The 19,423-nt window shown below is 37.6% G+C and overlaps 2 protein-coding genes across 2 annotated transcripts; both read right to left on the reverse strand.

Moving 5' to 3' along the window:
* Positions 1-337: 337 nt before the first annotated feature.
* On the reverse strand, positions 338-4,745 carry LOC140145087 (monocarboxylate transporter 12-like). The gene is made up of 4 exons (XM_072166869.1): positions 4,631-4,745; positions 2,420-2,560; positions 1,693-2,070; positions 338-561 (listed from the first exon to the last, which is right to left on the reverse strand). Exons 1-4 carry the CDS (start codon positions 4,743-4,745, stop codon positions 338-340), a joined length of 858 nt encoding a protein of 285 aa, XP_072022970.1.
* Positions 4,746-10,976: 6,231 nt separating this feature from the next.
* Positions 10,977-19,423, reverse strand: LOC140145088 (monocarboxylate transporter 12-like). Its single transcript, XM_072166870.1, is given in 6 exon segments — positions 10,977-13,121; positions 14,582-15,352; positions 15,355-15,453; positions 15,776-15,916; positions 19,232-19,381; positions 19,384-19,423. Coding segments are annotated over 6 exon segments (1,419 nt in total). The 3' UTR covers positions 10,977-12,903.

The raw sequence follows: 19,423 nt of genomic DNA on the forward strand, positions 1-19,423 counted from the left end.
TTGTTGGCTTGCTCCCTCTCTTGCTTTCGATTGATTGAGATTTTTAGAAAAGTTGAGTTCATGTATGGTGATTTAGTTTCAGGCGGTCTTTCATTGTCACCAAAAATTAATTTTAAATCTTACTCCACAACTTTGATATTGAACTTCGGATTTGGATGAATCTCACCTAAATGTGGTTAATGGATTTAATTTGTCACAGAGATGAATACCCTACAAATTATTCAAATTTTCATGGTTTTGTTGCAATGAAACTTTATTGTGGAAAAAGTATGGTGCTGTCCGTGGGTGAATATTTAATATTTTCCTTGGATTTACAAAATAGACAAAGATTAACAGGTTATTCCTCCAATTCCTTGTTCCTCACAATATTTTTAGGTGGTTCAGCAGCTTCCTTTGGCCCAATATGGCATACTGGCGGAAGAGATGGTGGCCATCTTGGATCTTTGACGCATTTTGTCCACACGACATGACTGACAAGTACCCATACACCACATAATCCTTGCATGATGCTTGCATAGAGAAACCCTGCCATGTAGTCACCTGTGTAGTCTAGCAATAAACCTGCAATGACGCATCCAAAAAACCAACGATAGAGGTTAATAGCTGCGCATCAGTTGTGTTGAGGGTATGCAATACAACTTTGCTTTCGACGTCCAAAGCACAAACGTTTCACAATACTAAAAAATAACTGATTCAAAGTCACTAATTTCATTAATAACCCTCTCTTTTCAGGAATTTTAATTCCTTCTGTGTCACATTTTCTTTTTAAAAACATACAACTTTGATTTGCTTTATGATGACCTCCACGTGTGACGTGTTATTCGCTCGGACAATTTAAGTGCGGACCGCCGTAGTTTGATTACCGTATAATTATAGTGTAATTCGTCGCTGACGGTTTGTCCCTCGTCAGCTATTTGATGTTTACAGGGAAACTGAAAAATGAAGTTACAATTGCATTTTTGTGTTCAAGTGAAAGTTGTTAATGGGGCTAAATACTTATTAATGAGGACAGCTTTTTAATTATTTAACGGTGATTCATCGTGATAAATGAGCGAAAGAGGGCGGTATGCAGGCTTAATTACCAATGCCTAATTGGCAGTCTACCAAACAATTATTGTATAAATGGTTCATTCATACTCAAATATTAAATATTGTACAGCATTTATGAAACAATAAATGTGGAGTAATTATGTCATGGTGCAAGTTATCTTACAATGACTGGGAACAATTACCCAGCAAACACAAAACGTCATTCGCAAAACGTTAGTAAAAGGTTGCCAGAAAATGTTAAATGTCAGGTTATATAAAGGGTATAAAACGATTTCATGATATTCAAAAACATTTAATGATAACCTAATGCAAATATACTAACATAACGTTATTTAAGTGTTGACAAAATATTTAGCCAAAAATATTTGTGCAGTGTGTTTACATAGTACAAAACGTTTTAAAACGTTTTTCATGACCTTTATATAACCCGACATTTAATGTTATTAAAACGTTTTTACCAAAACCAGAACCTAAAATATAGCCTGTTTAAATCGTTTTAAAAACGTTTTGTGTTTGCTGGTGCGGGATTATAGCCAATGTGCTCGGGACATTTTGCTATGGAAAGGCGTAGTTCTCGGGTATAGAAGTTTTAATTTTACAGTAAAAATGTCATCTAGGAAGGGCTAGAGTTAACCCACCTACCTGCTAAAAGAACTGTACTCATAATACTCGTAGCCAAAACAAACAATGTTAATCCTATACCACCAGGAAAACGATGGACGCCAACTATACCTCTCACTATGACTATGTTAATAGCTATATACAATCCTGCTGCGAATCCAATATTAGCAGCACATATCACAAATACTGCATATTGCTCAGAAACTGCAATTAGCGGCAGTGATACTGCCGTAAGAAAGTTGGCAAAAGCGTAGAGTGTAGTCGTATGACAAATCTTTTTGTCTATTAAGCGACCGTGTCCTGCTTGTGCAACTAAACCACTAATACCGATGGTAGATATGAGTAAAGTCGCATTGTAATCTGAAATACCTACTACTGTAGCTCTTTCCTTGATGTACACTAAACAAGTAGAATACACACAGCCAGAAAGAAAGAACCTCTGTTATAATATGATACAGGGAGACATATCTATAACTTGACGTTCTTTGTTCATTAAGATGATGGCTTGATGGCGCACAATAATCAACTTTGATAGGTTTTGTTCAAACTTTCCATTCACAAAGTTATAGAGTAATACATAACTCGTCGGGTGCATCAGATACTGGTCTATTTTGAATTTTTGACTTAGAAGTTACGAAGTTAAACACGGCTGGAAATTGAATGGAATCATATTCAATAAGGAATACTGGATCAATTTTTCGACGTCGAATATAAAAAGTACGAACCGGGCTTAATAATTATTCCTCACCTGTCATTGGTACTGTGAAGTACAAAAGATGTATTGTGTCAGCAAATGATGAGATGAAGAGACATACAGCTGATAACAAGCCACCTAACATAACGACTGGGCGGACTCCAAAATGATGACTTAATGCACCAGATATGGGGGCTGAAAAGGCAAAGAATGAATGATAATCATAAATGGTCTGTACACCACGTTGATACGTTGATATCACGTACAGTGTATTTTAAAATAACGAAAGCGAGGTCAAGAAGGGTGTGATATCAATGTTCATCACCCTATCAATGGCAGGAAAGTGCCGAAATATAGAGATGTCTATAGCGCGGAGTACCAAACGGGCGCAGTGTTCACGCAATACTTTCAACGCATATTTCATTACCGAACAGTGGACTTCGGTTGTATATATAAATGCGCATATATAAATGCGCACGTGACCAGATGGCCAGTGCCATGTTCGTGTTACCTCACTGTCAATCACTGAAATTGCGACCACAGTTCCAGGTGGTGGCCGCATTGCATTCTCTAAATTCAGTAAATTTTCATCGTCAACCGTGTAATTGAATGGGATTATTTTGAAATTTTAAAACGCTTGAAATATCACAAACAAATAGGCCTATGTTGATGAATAATATAAATACAAGCTAAAACCGTTGGGGTTCGATAATGAACCCCACAAAATTAACCGACTATATTGGAAAATGCCATACGGCCGGGCGGTTTCACAAGTTGCCGGCTCGATCATGTCATCCGCCGCCTGCACAGTTCTGACCTTAAAGCCAATCATGTCCCCTTTCATACTTTCATGCCGTTGCGACAAGAGGCATGACTTATCAGCCATTCACAAGTCTTGATTGTGTCTGTTTGTCTACAATGCGCGTGTGTCACGCCGCTCGGCGGCAAGCAGCATGATAGTATGAAACCAGCACTACGTCATAGATATGGCCAATTGGCACGCCCATTTAGCACGGAAATTATGAAATATAAGTTTGTAAATCAGCTATATCTAGCTTTTCCGTAGTTAATTTTTTTTCCGTGATGGAAAACGTTAATAAAGAGTTTATCTTTCGGGTCAAGTTATTTTACCCTTTGCAATCAATGCCACTATTTTGCAAAAGCAATTTTCCTTGCGACCTGTCATTTTCCCTATACTTTTGCACGGGGAGTTTATGTACATCCGGGTACCTTATATCGTTTAATACGGTATGGCGACTTGTAGATGTCACGTGCGCATTTATATATGCGCATTTATATATACAACCGAAGTCCACTGCCGAACAGACATGCATATTTCAACAGAACATGACTATTCCCGGGGTCTTCCAAAATGGTTAAAACTTTATTAAAAATAATCAGTTATGGCAATGCATTATTAGGCCTTATTGCGTTCACATTTTTCCCGATTGATTTCATTACTTTACGGCCTACATCCAGATACTATTTTCGAGGTTCTCCAACAGGACAGGACTTGGAGGAGGAAATCTAGTACCTTATAAATATGACTATGACTTAAATACGAATTAAAGAACAAATACTTTGAGCTAATGTCCATTTTTTAAAATAAAAGGTGTTGCTCAGAAAGTTAACTTTTAGAACTACTGAGTTGTTGCAATGTCTAAACGGAATATACCATTATATTTTGTACAAATGTATAGCTATAGGTCTCCTCTATCCAGTGATACCAAAATAAGTACAACAATGCCCCACATAATACCGCTATGACGTCATAATGTGATGGCGCCTACGCAAATTTTGGAAATTCTGACTACATGTATGTAGAAAAGTATAGACAAAAAAATAGATTTTCTGCTAAAAATTCTACAAAAATGCGATTATCACGGAATTGTTTCCTGAATATGTAAGTAAAAGACTATTTCAACCTAATATAACTAATAAGTAAAAAGTCAGTAGCTCTTGGAATAATTTCACAGGAGGGAAATGAAAATCATTACTGTAGAAACCAATGTTGGGCCTCACCAAACTCCCCCCTATGGTCATCTTTGACGGCCGGTCCTACCCCAGGACCTTACCCGGGTAACATTTATCACTAAAATGAGCGCAAAGCAGTGATCCCAGGTCGTTTGGGCGTAAACGCGTGCGTTTCTTTGACGGATAAAAAAATCTTAGGGGTGCAAGCCCCCCTTCGTAGCTAGAGATAATAGTGTCTTGTTTGTTAGCACCCATGCTCTCCCGCTAGCAACATAATGCAAGTGTCCTTACCAGTTGTTAACATCACCCATATGACAGATGAGGCCAGCAAGCCAATTGTACTGCTACCATCCCCATGAAGATCCTCACCAAATGCTTTCTTCCATTCCATATAGAAGACCCCCATGGAGGTAGTAAATCCACGGTTTAATGCTTGAGTTACAAATGCAGCACATACTATGGGCCAATTCTGGACCCATATTCACTAAAACAATTATGAGAACAAACTATTAAGTCCAAAGCTGTGGTGCAAAACCCCTGAACAGGTGAATTCATCACAGGTTTTCTCTGTACGCAATTAATACAGAACTGCACAATATTGCACTTTATTAGTACTGTACATACACCACAATACAGGAAACAGTGAGTGAGTTGTCAGTGACGTTCATGAACAAAGAAGAAAATAAATGAACATACGGAAAATAATTTTCAGCATGAGAATGTTTAGTCAGAAATTAACTGTGCCCAACATTTAGTATGATTTAGTTTCATTTACAAATCTGTGTTCGTCTTTGTCACAGTGTAACTGGAACCCGGTGGTCATGTCGATAACGGAATCTTTCCTTTGTTTCCTTAATTTGCGGGTTCAAAGGTGATGTCAGATAACAACTGACCGATATTAGTACCAAGCGTGATATCATCGATTCAGTCCGGCAGGGAAAACAATATTCTTTATATGAATTTAAAATTGAGAACGCAAAATGTGGCTAGGAACTAAACACTCCTCTCCATATGCAAGTGGTTTATCTTCGTATGAATATAAAATAAAACAACAGTGACTGCAAAGTTACAACAGAACACATCATCTCTGCAAAGCATAAACTCAACCGACACACGAACGCAGCATACCATTTGAAATCATAAGTTGTTTGAACAGTCATTTGCCCTTGGGATATAAGAGAGACTGTTATTGGTTAATTTCGAGCCGGTTTTTATCCGAGACTAATAACAATACACTAAGGGTCCTCTAGTTTACGTGCTAAAGATAAAAGCAGGCCGTGCCATAGGCATAAGGAATAACCTGATGAGGCCGTACAGTTCTCATCACAATTTTAAAGTTGACTCTTGTTACCCAGGTAATCAAGCAGGTAGAGATAGTTTTTCTCGCGGATAATATAAGCTGATTGCTTTACATATTCTTGTCTGTACTTAGAAAGCCAGGCCAACTGATGAATTTAAGGGCAAATTCACGTTCGTATTTATTGGTCGGGACTATTGTAAAAAAATTTCAATTTGTCAAGAAGCGGGTTGACCGCTCTGACTTGGAGAAGTAATAATGTACTTCCCCTTGAGCACTGAAGACATACATTGTAGAATGGAATGACACCTACTTGTATCTTTCAAATCCCCCCAAATTGTGTACATGAAAGCCGACTTTGCTTTTGTCAAATTCATTTGAATGCCATTGTAGGTTTATAGCCATTCCATGTCAACTCCAGGGATGTGCACCGCAGCACCTCTTCGATTTTGTTCTTTTTCTGTGTGGTGTTGAAGTTGACATGGATTGGCTCTTTAAAAATGGTAAAATAGAGTAATCTATCCAGCTGTCCGGGACCAGTTACATATATTTTAGGTGCTTTACGTGTACATTAGTACCTACTTAGGATTATAACTGATTTTTCAAACAAACATATTTATTTACAAATGCTTATAAATAGCTTTTCCATATTGTGGGTCTAAATTAACAGATCAGTATTGCTTTGTTGTGTAATTAAAAACGAACACAGAAGTAAATTTTAAAGTATCCACCTTTTTTGCAATTGACCACTTCGTTGCCGTTGGCGTCGTTTGGCTCTGCTAACTCTAATTAGGCCGGAGTTAGCGAAGTGGAAAACTGAAAGCGAGGCCAAAGATGTAAATTACATACGCCCAATTAAGCAAAGTTAATTTGCCAAGTAACTATAATGCCCGCAGTTGAAGCCCCATTCAAATGCATGTAGCTAATTTATATACTAGCTCAAGTATATAAAACAGATTCATGTAAATGCCTTATTTGGTCTTAAACACACAGCTTTCAGCTGAACCACTATGGCTATGTAAGCACATCTATGACAATGACAAAGGTACCAAAAGCTGCATTTTGATATTTTTTACGATCATCCGGATGAGCAAATCACGGAATGGGCCTTTAAATGTTGTTTATGTAAACAAGTAAAACAACCAAATATTTCAATTATAAGTTGTCTGAATAATTCATGCTTTATTTGATCTCGTCATACCGACATCGCTTTAAGCCACCAAGGTATTTATGTATATGAAAAAAACCCTAATGTCCGAGGAGAATGCTCATTGTCTTGCAAGCAGAATAAAATGAGTTTTCCTAAGAGGTGCATCCAAATCATAAGTACGGAATATATATTAACGTCAGTATGGATTTTCTTGTCCATACAACAAGCATCCACAAGGATCCACATCATGTTCATCTATCAGGGCACAGTTTAACCCCAATACATTTGAACATTATTTGAATGACCTTTGAAAATTTGGGTACAAAAACTCATCCTCTGCAACTTGAGGTCAAATTTTGCACTATGATTATGTAATTGAGGTTATTGGACTATGTCATTGGGATGAGGCTCTTGTGGTCCATAGTGATTGGCGAGTGATGAATAGTGGACAGCCAAGTCAAAAGTTAACACTTGTATCTTAGTCGGTCTAATCGATATTGAGTTATAGATACCAGCTTTACATGCTTTATGCGTCCTCTCATTAAGTATTGTTTATCATAGACAATGTACCAGTGAGTTGCATTGTATTATTGAAGACGCCATATCAATTTACCTGAATCCTCTTTACGAGTTATTAACAAGCATTGCCTAAAATTGTCAACGTTCCGAGATATTCCAAATATATTAGGCTTCTTAAACGAATCAGTAATGTTTTAACTAAAATTCCGCGTACGTGGCGAGTTGCGCCCATCACTAGGAACTGCGACGGAGCATCGAGGTTATACGCGCTGAGAGGGAAATAGTAACACTATTTCCGGGGAAATAGTACTTCCAATAGTATCTCATTCCCTCATCAATAGGGTTTGACTCCTTCGCAAAATAGTTAAAATTATTTTTGGTCACGTAGTACACTTCCCAGCAAACACAAAACATTTTCGACATCATTCGTAAAAGGTTAGAAAAGGTCGCCAGAAAATATTTAAATGTCGGGTTATGTAATGGGTATAAAACATTTTTATAACATTCAAAAACGTTTTTTAATAACTGTTTGAAAATATTCTAACATAATTTTGTGTAAGTGTTGACGAAATATTTTGCTAAAAATGTTTGCATAAAAAAATTTACAATAACATTTTGAAAATATTTTAAAAATATTTTTGTAGTGTGTTTTCATACAAAACGTTTTAAACCGTTTTCATGACCTTTATATAACCCGACATTTAATGTTATTAAAACGTTTTTACCAAAATAAAAAATCCAAAATATAACCTGTTAAGAACGTCTTCAAAACGTTTTGTGTTTGCTGGGTTTTAACCAATTAGTGAGCGAGAATATATTAATGAAGGACATAATAATATTTAGCCCACTTTGGTCTTTGATAATTGGTATAAAATGCCGAAACTACCTAGGTTTTTGGTCAAGAATCGACGATTCGAGACATTTCGGGCATGTTTCCATACAAACTTTACTTGTGTTTGTTGATTTTATATGTTGAAATGACGGTTTCTGTATAAGCCAAAACTGGGTATTAAAATGGTGGAAATCAGACTCAATGGATTTTTAATAACAATAGGTCACATGTTTTGAAACAAATTCATCAGGTTTGGTAATTAACGAATTAAGAGAGTTTTTCTTTTGTCATAACCAATTTGAAGAAAACTTGCTATTTTTTTTGCTGACAGTTTCGTCAGTGAGCCACTGACTTTATCAAAGCTTGGTGTTGTTGTGATGATCCAACAGCTGATGACTGGCGGGAAGTTATGTTACTTCCGGTAGCGTGTATGATCCACTTTTGAAGACTGATAGCAAGACTAACATCGCTGCCATAAGTGACATAACTTCCCGCCAGTCATAATGAAGATTGGATTTGGATGAATTTCCTCTAAATGCGGTTAATGAATTTGACAAAGAGACGAATACCCTACAAATTATTCAAATTTTCATGGTTTTGTTGCAATGGAACTTTATCGTGGGAAAAGTATGGTGCTGTCCGTACGTGAATATTGAATATTCTCCTTGGATTTACAAAATGTCCCAAATAGACCAAGATTAACAGGTTATTCCTACAATTCCTTGTTCCTCACAATATTGTTAGGTGGTTCAGCAGCTTCATTTGGCCCACTATGGCATAATGATGGAAGAGATGGCGGCCATCTAGGATCTTTGACGCATTTTGTCCATACGACATGACTGACAAGTACCCATACACCAGCTAATCCTTGTATGATGCTTGCATAGAGAAACCCTGCCATGTAGTCACCTGTGTAGTCTAGCAATAAACCTGCAATGACGCATCCAAAAAGGAATGATAGAGGTTAATGACTGCGCATTAGTTGTTTGAGGGTATGCATTTAATAGTTTGCTTTCGAAGTCCAAAGCACAATGTTTAAATGTTTCACAATACTAAATGGGTTTTTCTGCAAAATGCAGCTTTGCAAATGCCTCTTACTATCTTATAAGAAACTGAAAATTTAATATTTCCGAGTTCCGACTGATTTTGCTTGATCGCATCACATATGAATTTAAAATTGAGAACGCAAAATGTGGCTAGAAACTAACACTTCTCTCCATATGCAAGTGGTTTATCTTCGTATATGTATACTAATACGCATCGTCTATGTATGTATCTGTGTGTCTGTCTATCTGTCCGCCTATTTTCTCGGAGACTATGGGTCGCACGTTGCTTAAACTTGGTGGGTGGGTGCATCTTGATCCGAGACAGAACAGGTTTGTATTAGTTAGTAGGTCAAGGTCACCCGAGGTCATCCAGGGGTCATCTGAGGTCAAATTAGTAACAACTGTCATATGGGCATGAAACTTGGTGGGTTGGTGCGACTTGACCCGAGACAGAACAATTTTGTATTGGTTAGTGGGTCAAGGTCACCCGAGGTAATCCAGGGGTCATCTGAGGTCAAATTAGTAAAAACTATTTTTCTTGGAGACTAGCAGTTGCACATTACTCAAACTTAGTGGGTGGGTTCATCTTGACCCAAGACAGATCAAATTTGTATTGGTTAGTGGGTCAAGGTCACTTCAGGTCATCCGGGGTCATCTGAGGTCAAATTAGTAAAAACTGTCATAAGGGCATGAAACTTGGTGGGTATAGTCAACATTTAGAGCCAAATGTTTGGAAGGTCATTTAAGGGTCACCCGGGGTCATCTGAGGTCAAATTAGTAAAGTTGTTGTACGGGCATGGAACTTGGTGGGTACAGTCACCATTTTTGGGCCAAATTTTGGGTAGGTCATTTCAGGATCACCAGGGGTCATCTGAGGTCAAATTAGTAAAAACTGTCGTATGGGCATGAAACTTAGTGGGTAAAGTCACCATCTGCCAGGTAATTGCGACAGCCGAGAACCGACAAATACGGGTGACTGCCTAGTATAAAATAAAACAACAGTGACTGATGAGTTACAACAGAAGACATATCTCTCTGCAAAGCATAAACTCAACCGACACACGAACGCAGCATACCTTTGAAATCATAAGTTGTTTGGACAGTCATTTGCCCTGGGTATATAAGACTGTTATTGGTTAATTTCGGGCGTATTCAAATGCCGGTTTTTACCTGAGACTAAAAACAATACACCAAGGTTCCTTTAGTTTACGTGCTAAACATAAACGCAGACCATGCCATAGGCATAAGGAATAACCTGATGAGACCGTACAGTTCTCATCACAATTTTAAAGTTGACTCTTGTTACCCAGGTAATCAAGCGGGTAGAGCTAGTGTTTCTCGCGGGTAAAAAAATCTGATTGCTTTACATATTCTTGTCTGTACTTAGATAGCCAGGCCAACTGATGGATTTAAGGGCAAATTCTGGTTCGTGTTTATATTGGTCGGGACTATTGTAAAAATGTTCAATTTGTCAAGAAGCGGGTTGACCACTCTGACTTGGAGAAGTAATAATGTACTTCCCCTTGAGCACTGAAGACATATATTGTAGAATGGAATGACACCTACTTGTATCGTGCTTTTCAAATCCCCCCAAATTGTGTACATGAAAGCCGACTTTGCTTTTGTCAAATTTATTTGAATACCATTGTAGGTTTAGCGGATAGAAAGAGGTTTAAAAATTGTAAAAGAGAGTAATCTATCCAGCTGTCCAAGACCAGTTGCATACGTTTATTTTAGGTATTGTCCGTGTTTTGCAAATTGACACCAGTATCTACTAGAATTATAGCGAACTCTTCAAACAAAAATATTTATTTACCAACGTTTATAAATAGCTTTTCCATATTGTGGGCCGAAATTAACAGATCAGTATTGCTTTATTGTGTAATAAAAAAAGAACACAGAAGTAAATTACATTTAAAGTATCCACATTTTTTGTAATTCACCACGTCGATGCCGTTGGTGGCGTTTGGCTCTGCTAACTTTAATTAGGCCGGAGTTAGCGAAGTGGAAAACACTGGAAGCGAGGCCAAAGATGTAAATAACATAAGCCCAATTAAGCAAAGTTAATTTGCCCAGTAACTATAAGGCCCCAAGTTGAAGCCACATTCAAATGCATGTAGCTAATTTATATACTGTCAATATAGATGAGTTTACCTCAATGTTTATCAACAAAGGCAAGGGACCGGTTTATCTATATGCTTGAGTGAACCCCATGCAACCACTACACTGTTCAATAGTCTTATTGTGATGTGGCGGGAGTTTTAAAAACACGAGCCCTGAACAAAATATGATGCGAGGCAAAAAACAGTGTAAATTGTGATGATGCGTGCGCATACTTCCAGGTATTGACGTCAGAAGTCAACTCATCTATATAAAACAGATTCATGTAAATGCCTTATTTTGTCTTAAACACACAGCTTTCACCTAAACCAATATGGCTATGTTAGCACATCTATAACAATGACATAGGTACCAACATCTGCATTTTGATGATTTTTACGATCATCCGTATGAGCAAATCACTAAATTGGCTTTTAGATGTTGTTTAAACAGGTAAAACTACAAAGCTAAATAATCTGCAATTCTATATAAATATTTGCTGCCAAAAATTTCAATTATTACCTGTCTGAATAATTCATGCTGGGATCTTTATTTTATGGCCTGGCAGCGTATTAACGCTTTACCAGGCAAGCTACTGTCAATAAGTAAACAAAATCACGTGGAAGCGCCCATAGCGCCCACTTCAGCGACAGGTACCGTTTGTTCTCATACAACCCAAGGGTGTAATTCAGTCTTCGCCAGCACACAAAAGCACACTTTACCGTCGATGTACAGTTATTTACCGCCCACGTTAATTTAGACCAAAAAAGGCTAGCAACCTAACAGCAAAATATCTTATGTATAATTAATTTTTTTTTCACAATTTGTTCACCAAAAAGATGTTTTTTAACCAAAGCCCTCCGTCCACCGACGGTCTTACATCGACGTCCGTGGTTAGTTGTACCGACCCTCGGACCCCTAAGCTACCGTGTCAGGATATGGGCCTCTTTGTGGGGACCTGATACCTCATACATCAAAAGAAAGCAGGGTCCCAGCTAGGATAAGTATACACTTATTCTATTCACGCTATCACGTCACTGTGTCCAATTCTCTTCTTTCTCTCGTTTCGTTCACCTTTTCTGAATGTCATTATACTCGTATGTGAGACTTTGTGGGCTATAGTAAATCGAACCTGTCATGAACTAAACTATAACGGATTGTACATTTTCTATCACCTACAGGTAGTGTGATTACTTGACTTTCTTTATACAGGATGAACGTACATGCTATCTGACCGTGTATCTATTTTACCTGTGTTTGTTGGCTTGCTCCCTCTCTTACTTTCGTCTTGATTTCGATTGATTGAGATTTTTAGAAAATTGAGTTCATGTATGATGTTTCAGTTTCAGGCGGTCTTTCATTGTCACCAAATATTAATTATAAATCTTACTCCACAACTTTGATATTGAAGTTTGGATTTGGATGAATTTCACCTAAATGTGGTTAATGAATTTAATTTGACAAAGAGATGAATACCCTACAAATTATTCAAATTTTCATAGTTTTGTTGCAATAGAACTTTATCGTGGGAAAAAGTATGGTGCTGTCCGTACGTGAATATTGAATATTCTCCTTGGATTTACAAAATGTCCCAAATAGACAAAGATTAACAGGTTAATCCTACAATTCCTCGTTCCTCACAATATTTTTAGGTGGTTCAGCAGCTTCCTTTGGGCCACTATGGCATACTGATGGAAGAGATGGCGGCCATCTTGGATCTTTGACGCATTTTGTCCACACGACATGACTGACGAGTGTCCATACACCACATAATCCTTGTATGATGCTTGCATAGAGAAAGCCTGCCATGTAGTCACCTGTGTAGTCTAGTAGTAGACCTGCAAATCAAAAAAGTAATGATAGACGTTACTGACTACGCATCAGTTATATATTTTATTAATAACCGTCACTTTTCACGTATTCTAATTCCATCTACGTTACATTTTTTTCTTTAAAATGTACAACATTGATTCGCTTTATAATGACCTGCGTGTGTGACGTGTTATTCGCTCGAACAATTTAAGGGCAGGCTGCCGTATTTAGACATCGTATGACTATGATTTAGTGTAATTGTTCGCTGACCCTTGTCGGACTATTGATGTTTACAGGAAAACTGAAAAATAAAGTTAAAATTGTATTTTGTTTTCAAGTGATTAATTATTTAACGATGATTTAGGGTGATAAATGAGTGACAGAGGGTGGTATACTGGTGTAGTTACCGGTGTATAATTATTCGGCACTCTGCCAAACTCTGCCAAACACACCCCCATATACAAAACTCACACGCACACACCCACACCCCCACATGCGCGGGGATTTTTTTTCTATGGAACGCGTAGTTCTCGTGTATAAAGGTTTAAATTTCACAGCAAACAAGAATTTGTCTTTAAAAAAGACAAAGTTCACGTATCAGGTGTATAGCACTTTGAGCTACTTTGGTTTAACTTGTCAATATTCATATACTAACCTACCCTCCACAGATATGACAATAAATACGTGATTTGAGGCATAATGATACCTGCGTTTTAACTCTGAAAAAAACACTTCATTTTGCATTTAGGTTTTTAAGCCACTTACAGGAAACAAATATGGCTACTACTACGACAAAAATTACATCATAATGTCCACTGTATCAGCCCATCAGATGCTTTGTCCTTAAAATTAAGTTTTATTTGGAAGCAAATTGCCTAATGTGTTTCAGGAACACTGCATGTTGGCAATATGTCAAATTGTGTTTGAAAAGTTTTCTATACAGATGCTAGATGCCTTATCACGATACATTGGATATGTTTATACACACATTGCTTGGTTATTACAAGAGTCAATAAAAATTCAATTAACTATAGAGAATGGACTTAATTTTGTGCACTGTAGTTATATTGAACTTTTTCTGAAATAAATCGCATATTGCAGCTTCCTGAATAGGTTTCTATACAGATGATATGCCTAATCACTAAGTAAACAAATTATAGCTAATTATACTGACCATAGTATCCAAGTGGCCAATTGCAAACATGTTTAATAAAAACGGCTCAAAATTCCCTACACTGAATATCCTCACTACAAGATTAAATGGGCTAAATAGTACTTGTCATGGGGCGCAGGATAAAATTTTAGAAAATTTAAAAAATGTAGATGAAGGCATACAAACGAGGGTATGAGATATTAGGAATTATTTCCTAGCCTCTTAACTACAGGGTTGGTGGGTTAAAATAGCTATTCAAGACACAGGGTATGTAAGGGATAAAATGTGCACATGCGTGAACAAAAATGTCATATCTAGAGTTAATCAACCTACCTGCTATAAGAACTGTACTCATAATACTCGTAGCCAAAACAAACAATGTTAGTCCATAACCACCAGGGAAACGATGGACGCCAACTATCCCTCTCACTATGACTACGTGCATAGCTATATACAATCCTGCAGCGAATCCAATATTAGCTGCACATATCACAAATACTGCATATTGTTCAGAAACTGCCGTTATCGGCAGTGATACTGCCGCAAGAAAGTTACCAATAGCGAAGAGCGTAGTCGGATGAAAAATCTTTTTGTCTATTAAACGACCATGTCCTGCTTGTGCAACGAAACCGCTAATACTGATGATAGATATGAGAAGAGTAGCATTGTAATCTGAAATACCAACTACTTCAGCTCTTTCCTTGATGTACACTAAACATGTAGAATACACACCGCCAGAAAGAAAGAACATGGGAAGTAAACACGCGTAAACACGATTTGTCCAGATCAGTGAGATTCCTAGGCTATCTAAAATAACTCGGAAGTAGTTTTTATTTCTGACAACAGCGATCTCCACTTCACCACCATCCTGTGTGGATGCAGTAGTATAAGCATACGATTCATGATCACAGTTTTGGTTGGACTCTTCAGCAACATCTGATTTTGTTTCTTTCCCAAGTTTGTCTAATTTGGGTGGTGGCTTCATTAGGGCGCCACAGATCACCACCTGCGATATGATACCAGAGATAATCATCATGGCATTCCTCCAGGTGTAGTACTTGACAAGCGCTTGGATGATGACGGGAAGGGTCATGGATCCAACAAACATCCCGTCGATGAGATGCCACTTGCTAAAGCGAAGTGTTTGTGGAAGTACTTAGTGATAATGGTAATACTTGCAGTGTATGCTAGTCCGCATCCAAACCCTGGAGAGGATACAATGAATGTCAAACTACCAATCTCTGTTATAATATGACACAGGAAACATAATCTTAAATTTGAAGTTTTTTGTTCATTAAGATGATGGCTTGATGGAACACAATAATCAACTTTGATAGGTTTTGTTCAAACTTTCCATTATAGTTATAGAGTAATACATAACTCGTCGGGTGCATCAGATATCTTGAATTTTTGACTTAGAAGTCAAGAAGTTAACTTGAATGGAATCATATTCAGTAAGGAATACTGCATCACATTTTCGACGTAGAATATAAAAAGTACGAACCGGGCTTAATAATTATTCCTCACCTGTCATTGGTATTGTGAAGTACAATAGATGTATTGTATCAGCAAATGATGAGATGAAGAGACCTAGAGCTGATAAGAAACCACCTAACATAACGACAGGACGGACTCCAAAATGATGACTTAATGCACCAGATATTGGGGCTGAAAATGCAAAGAATGAATGTTAATCATAAATGTTCTATACACCATTCCTATTATTGGTACTTTCCTGCCGTTGATGTCACGTAGAGTGTATTATAAAATAACGAAAGCAAGATCATGAAGGGTGTGATATCAATGTTTAACCTATCAATGGCAGGAAAGTGCCAATATATAGAGATGTCTATAGTTGATGAAAATATAAACAACAGACTATTATACATATTGACTGCTATGAGGGGCACAGTTAAAATTATGACATCACCGAGGGCCTATAATTTTAAACTGTGCCCCGAATATTAAGCAGTCAATATTTGTTTTATATACCGAATAATATAGATTCTTCTCATTTAATTGGTTAAAAGATATCCTGAGCTGACAAGGCCTGCAAGCTTTTAACTCCATAGGCCTTGAATTTGAACTGTAATTAAAGTAATGAACAGTGCATGCAAGAGCAAGACAAGGGTGCAGAATTTGGACCGATATATGCCGATTTCATATCTAAAACCCTACCATTTCTGTGCTAACATCACACACTGCCGAGTCTTCAGCATTCAGGTCGTAGTAATTTGTCTAACAAGTGATATTTGGCAGGTATAAATCACTGCAGCGGTGAAAGGTAGGTCGTCGTCTGCAAGGAGAGGTCAAATTCATCGCGAACTGTGATCGATATAGTCTCTTTTACAACACTGTAATCAACGCCGACCGTATAGTGGGTGCGTAATGTATACCCACGACCTGTGTATTCGGGGTTGCGACTATCAAATTATTTATCTGACAAAGTTGATTCTATGCCCCGGCACAATTGCTTATGACGTCATCTTGATAGAAATAAGGGGGCACATCTATTTTAATGACTCCACTTTTAACCAATCAGATAAGAGGAATATATATATGAGGTATATAAATCATAATACTATTTGCAGAGTGTCCGTCCGTCTGTCCGCGCGCTATCGCGTGGGCGCAGATCGCGAAGTACCAACGGGCGTACGCGCGGAGTACCAGCGGGCGCTGTGTGCGCATCAGAACATAGACATACCACCTAGACCTGTAACTGCCCATCCCTAACCATGGCAGTAGGTGAAGCCACGTATCCAAGGTGATTTTGGTCGGGTGGTCGGACGCGGAGAAATAAGCGTTTATGTCTGGAACGAAAAACGCGATCGTTTGCGTGATTGCTGCGCCGTTATCGCCCGCGTCAAACGCAACATGTTCTGCAGACGCGAACATGTCTGCTTGTTTGCGTCCGGGTTGCGTCCTTGTCAAAATCGTTGCTAAGCATTGTTGACTTCACTACGCAAACCAAAGTTATAGGTCTAGGTTCTTGTTTGTCTGGGCATCAGAAAGCATTACAGCGTGACTAATACAAGTGTATACAACGCACATTTCATTACTGAACCGACATGCATATTTCAACAGAACAGGACTATTTCCGGGGTCCTCCATAATGGTTAACACTTTATTAAAAATAATCAGTTATGGCAAGGCCTATAACCCGTTATATTAGGTCTTATTGGGTTCATATTCCTCCCGTTTGATTTCATTTCAAATATGGATTAATCAGGGATGCAAATTGGAAATGACAGTCAAAATTGAGGAAATAATGCCTTGAGAAGAAAAAAAAGAAAGTGAGGAAAAAAGAGGAAGAGAGGAGAGGAAGAGGGAAAGAGGAAAGAAGAAGAGGAGGCGGAGGTAGAAGAAGAAAAAGATAAGTTAATAAGTGAAGCAGTAAAGCTACTGAATGGAAGAGAGGAAGATACGTGTGCAATATATTGAGGAATTCATATGATTGTTCAAGAAATAAGAGCCTTAAATATTAAAAGAGGAAGGCGTTGGTGTTAGAGTATGGATATGAGTAACAATTCATATTTGAGGAAATTTATAATATTTATCTTTAGAGGAGGTATTCAATGTCATTTAACAGGAAAAAAAAGGTTGGGTGAAGGCAGGTGGTAATAGGGCACATACCTGAGGAAATTTATATAGGAATTCAGTGTATCAATACTAAAAATCAGAAGTGCCAGTGAGGAGATGACGACCTGGAGAATTGTGAGGGAATTTAAAAAGAGAATATAAAGCACTGAACAAATTGTAAAGGATAATGAAATGGACCCATCAACATTAAGAGTAGGCATATCACTTCAAAAATAATCGCAGCAGAAACACGTTATTTAATGTTCCTACGTTATTGAACTTTATTAAAGCATCAAAAATCAAAAAACAGAATTGAAATCGGTCAATGCATTGTGATGTAGTGTCAAATTAAAGATGCTCGTAGATGGAATGAAATCCTGCCACAAATGGCTGTAATGACAAAATTTTGAAGGTTTATTTGGACGCTTGCTTGAAAAACAGCGTTAATTTAAATATCACATGTTAAATGCCTATCTTTCCTGACTTCGTTAAAGAAAACAAAATTAAAAAATCTATCATTGAATAATTATAACAAATTAACCAAATATACTATTTTAGCAATTTCGGCCAATCTGCAGACAAATTAAATCTCAAAAATGACTAAGTTCAGCTAATTAATATGCAAAATTGATGCCAATAGAAAACCGTACATGATATAAAGGTGTGGGTTTTATTGCACACATATGTATACAAAGTTCATTCAATTGATAACAAAAAATACACAAAAAGTAATTAATTATGCAACTTAGGTAATTACAGCTAATTATGTATTCATGATATTATTATGCAAATTAGGCATGAGTAATTTTGGGTTTTTTTTCCAATATTTAATGAATGTCTGTTCATTCATCATAATTTTTTTAAGTATGATCCTGTTATGAGGTTGAATAAATGAACTGCGGTTAATTATTTAAAAACAATGCAAAAAAAGTTTGACATTTTGACGGTGTCTGGAATATAATTTTCATTTTTACTGCAAACATGGTATGTGTCTTCAGTCTTCAGTCTTCAGTCTTCAGTGGTTATACTCCTCTTGCAGTCTTGTAGACTAAACTAGGAGTGGTGGTGGCCAATGACCTATCAGCCGGTGCGGTGAAACTCAAGGTGCCACAAACGAAATCACGAAGTGCCATAAAGTGGAGAAGTATATACAAGGTGCTGGTGCTTGTGCTACAATAGATTGGTTTAAAGACATCTGAGGCTGGGCGGTGGACGCAGATCCCTGATTAGCCTAGGTCGTTTGGGCGTAAACGCGTGTATTTTTTGTGACGGATAAAATATCTTCTTAATAATAGTTCTAGGGATAATGGTGTTTTGATTGTTAGCACCCATGGCACCCACATCACCCATAGCACCCACACACTTATTGCTCTCCCGCTAGCAGCATTATACAAATGTCCTTACCAGTTGTTAACATCACCCATATGACAGATGAGGCCAGCAAGCCAATTGTACTGCTACCATCCCCATGAAGATCCTCACCAAATGTTTTCTTCCATTCTACATAGAAGACCCCCGTGGAGCTAGCATACCCACGGCTTAATGCTTGAGTCAAAATGCAGCACATACTATGGGCCAATTCTGGAACTCACCCAT

Source organism: Amphiura filiformis, unplaced genomic scaffold, assembly GCF_039555335.1.
Source record: "Amphiura filiformis unplaced genomic scaffold, Afil_fr2py scaffold_131, whole genome shotgun sequence".
NCBI classification, from domain to species: Eukaryota; Metazoa; Echinodermata; class Ophiuroidea; order Amphilepidida; family Amphiuridae; genus Amphiura; species Amphiura filiformis.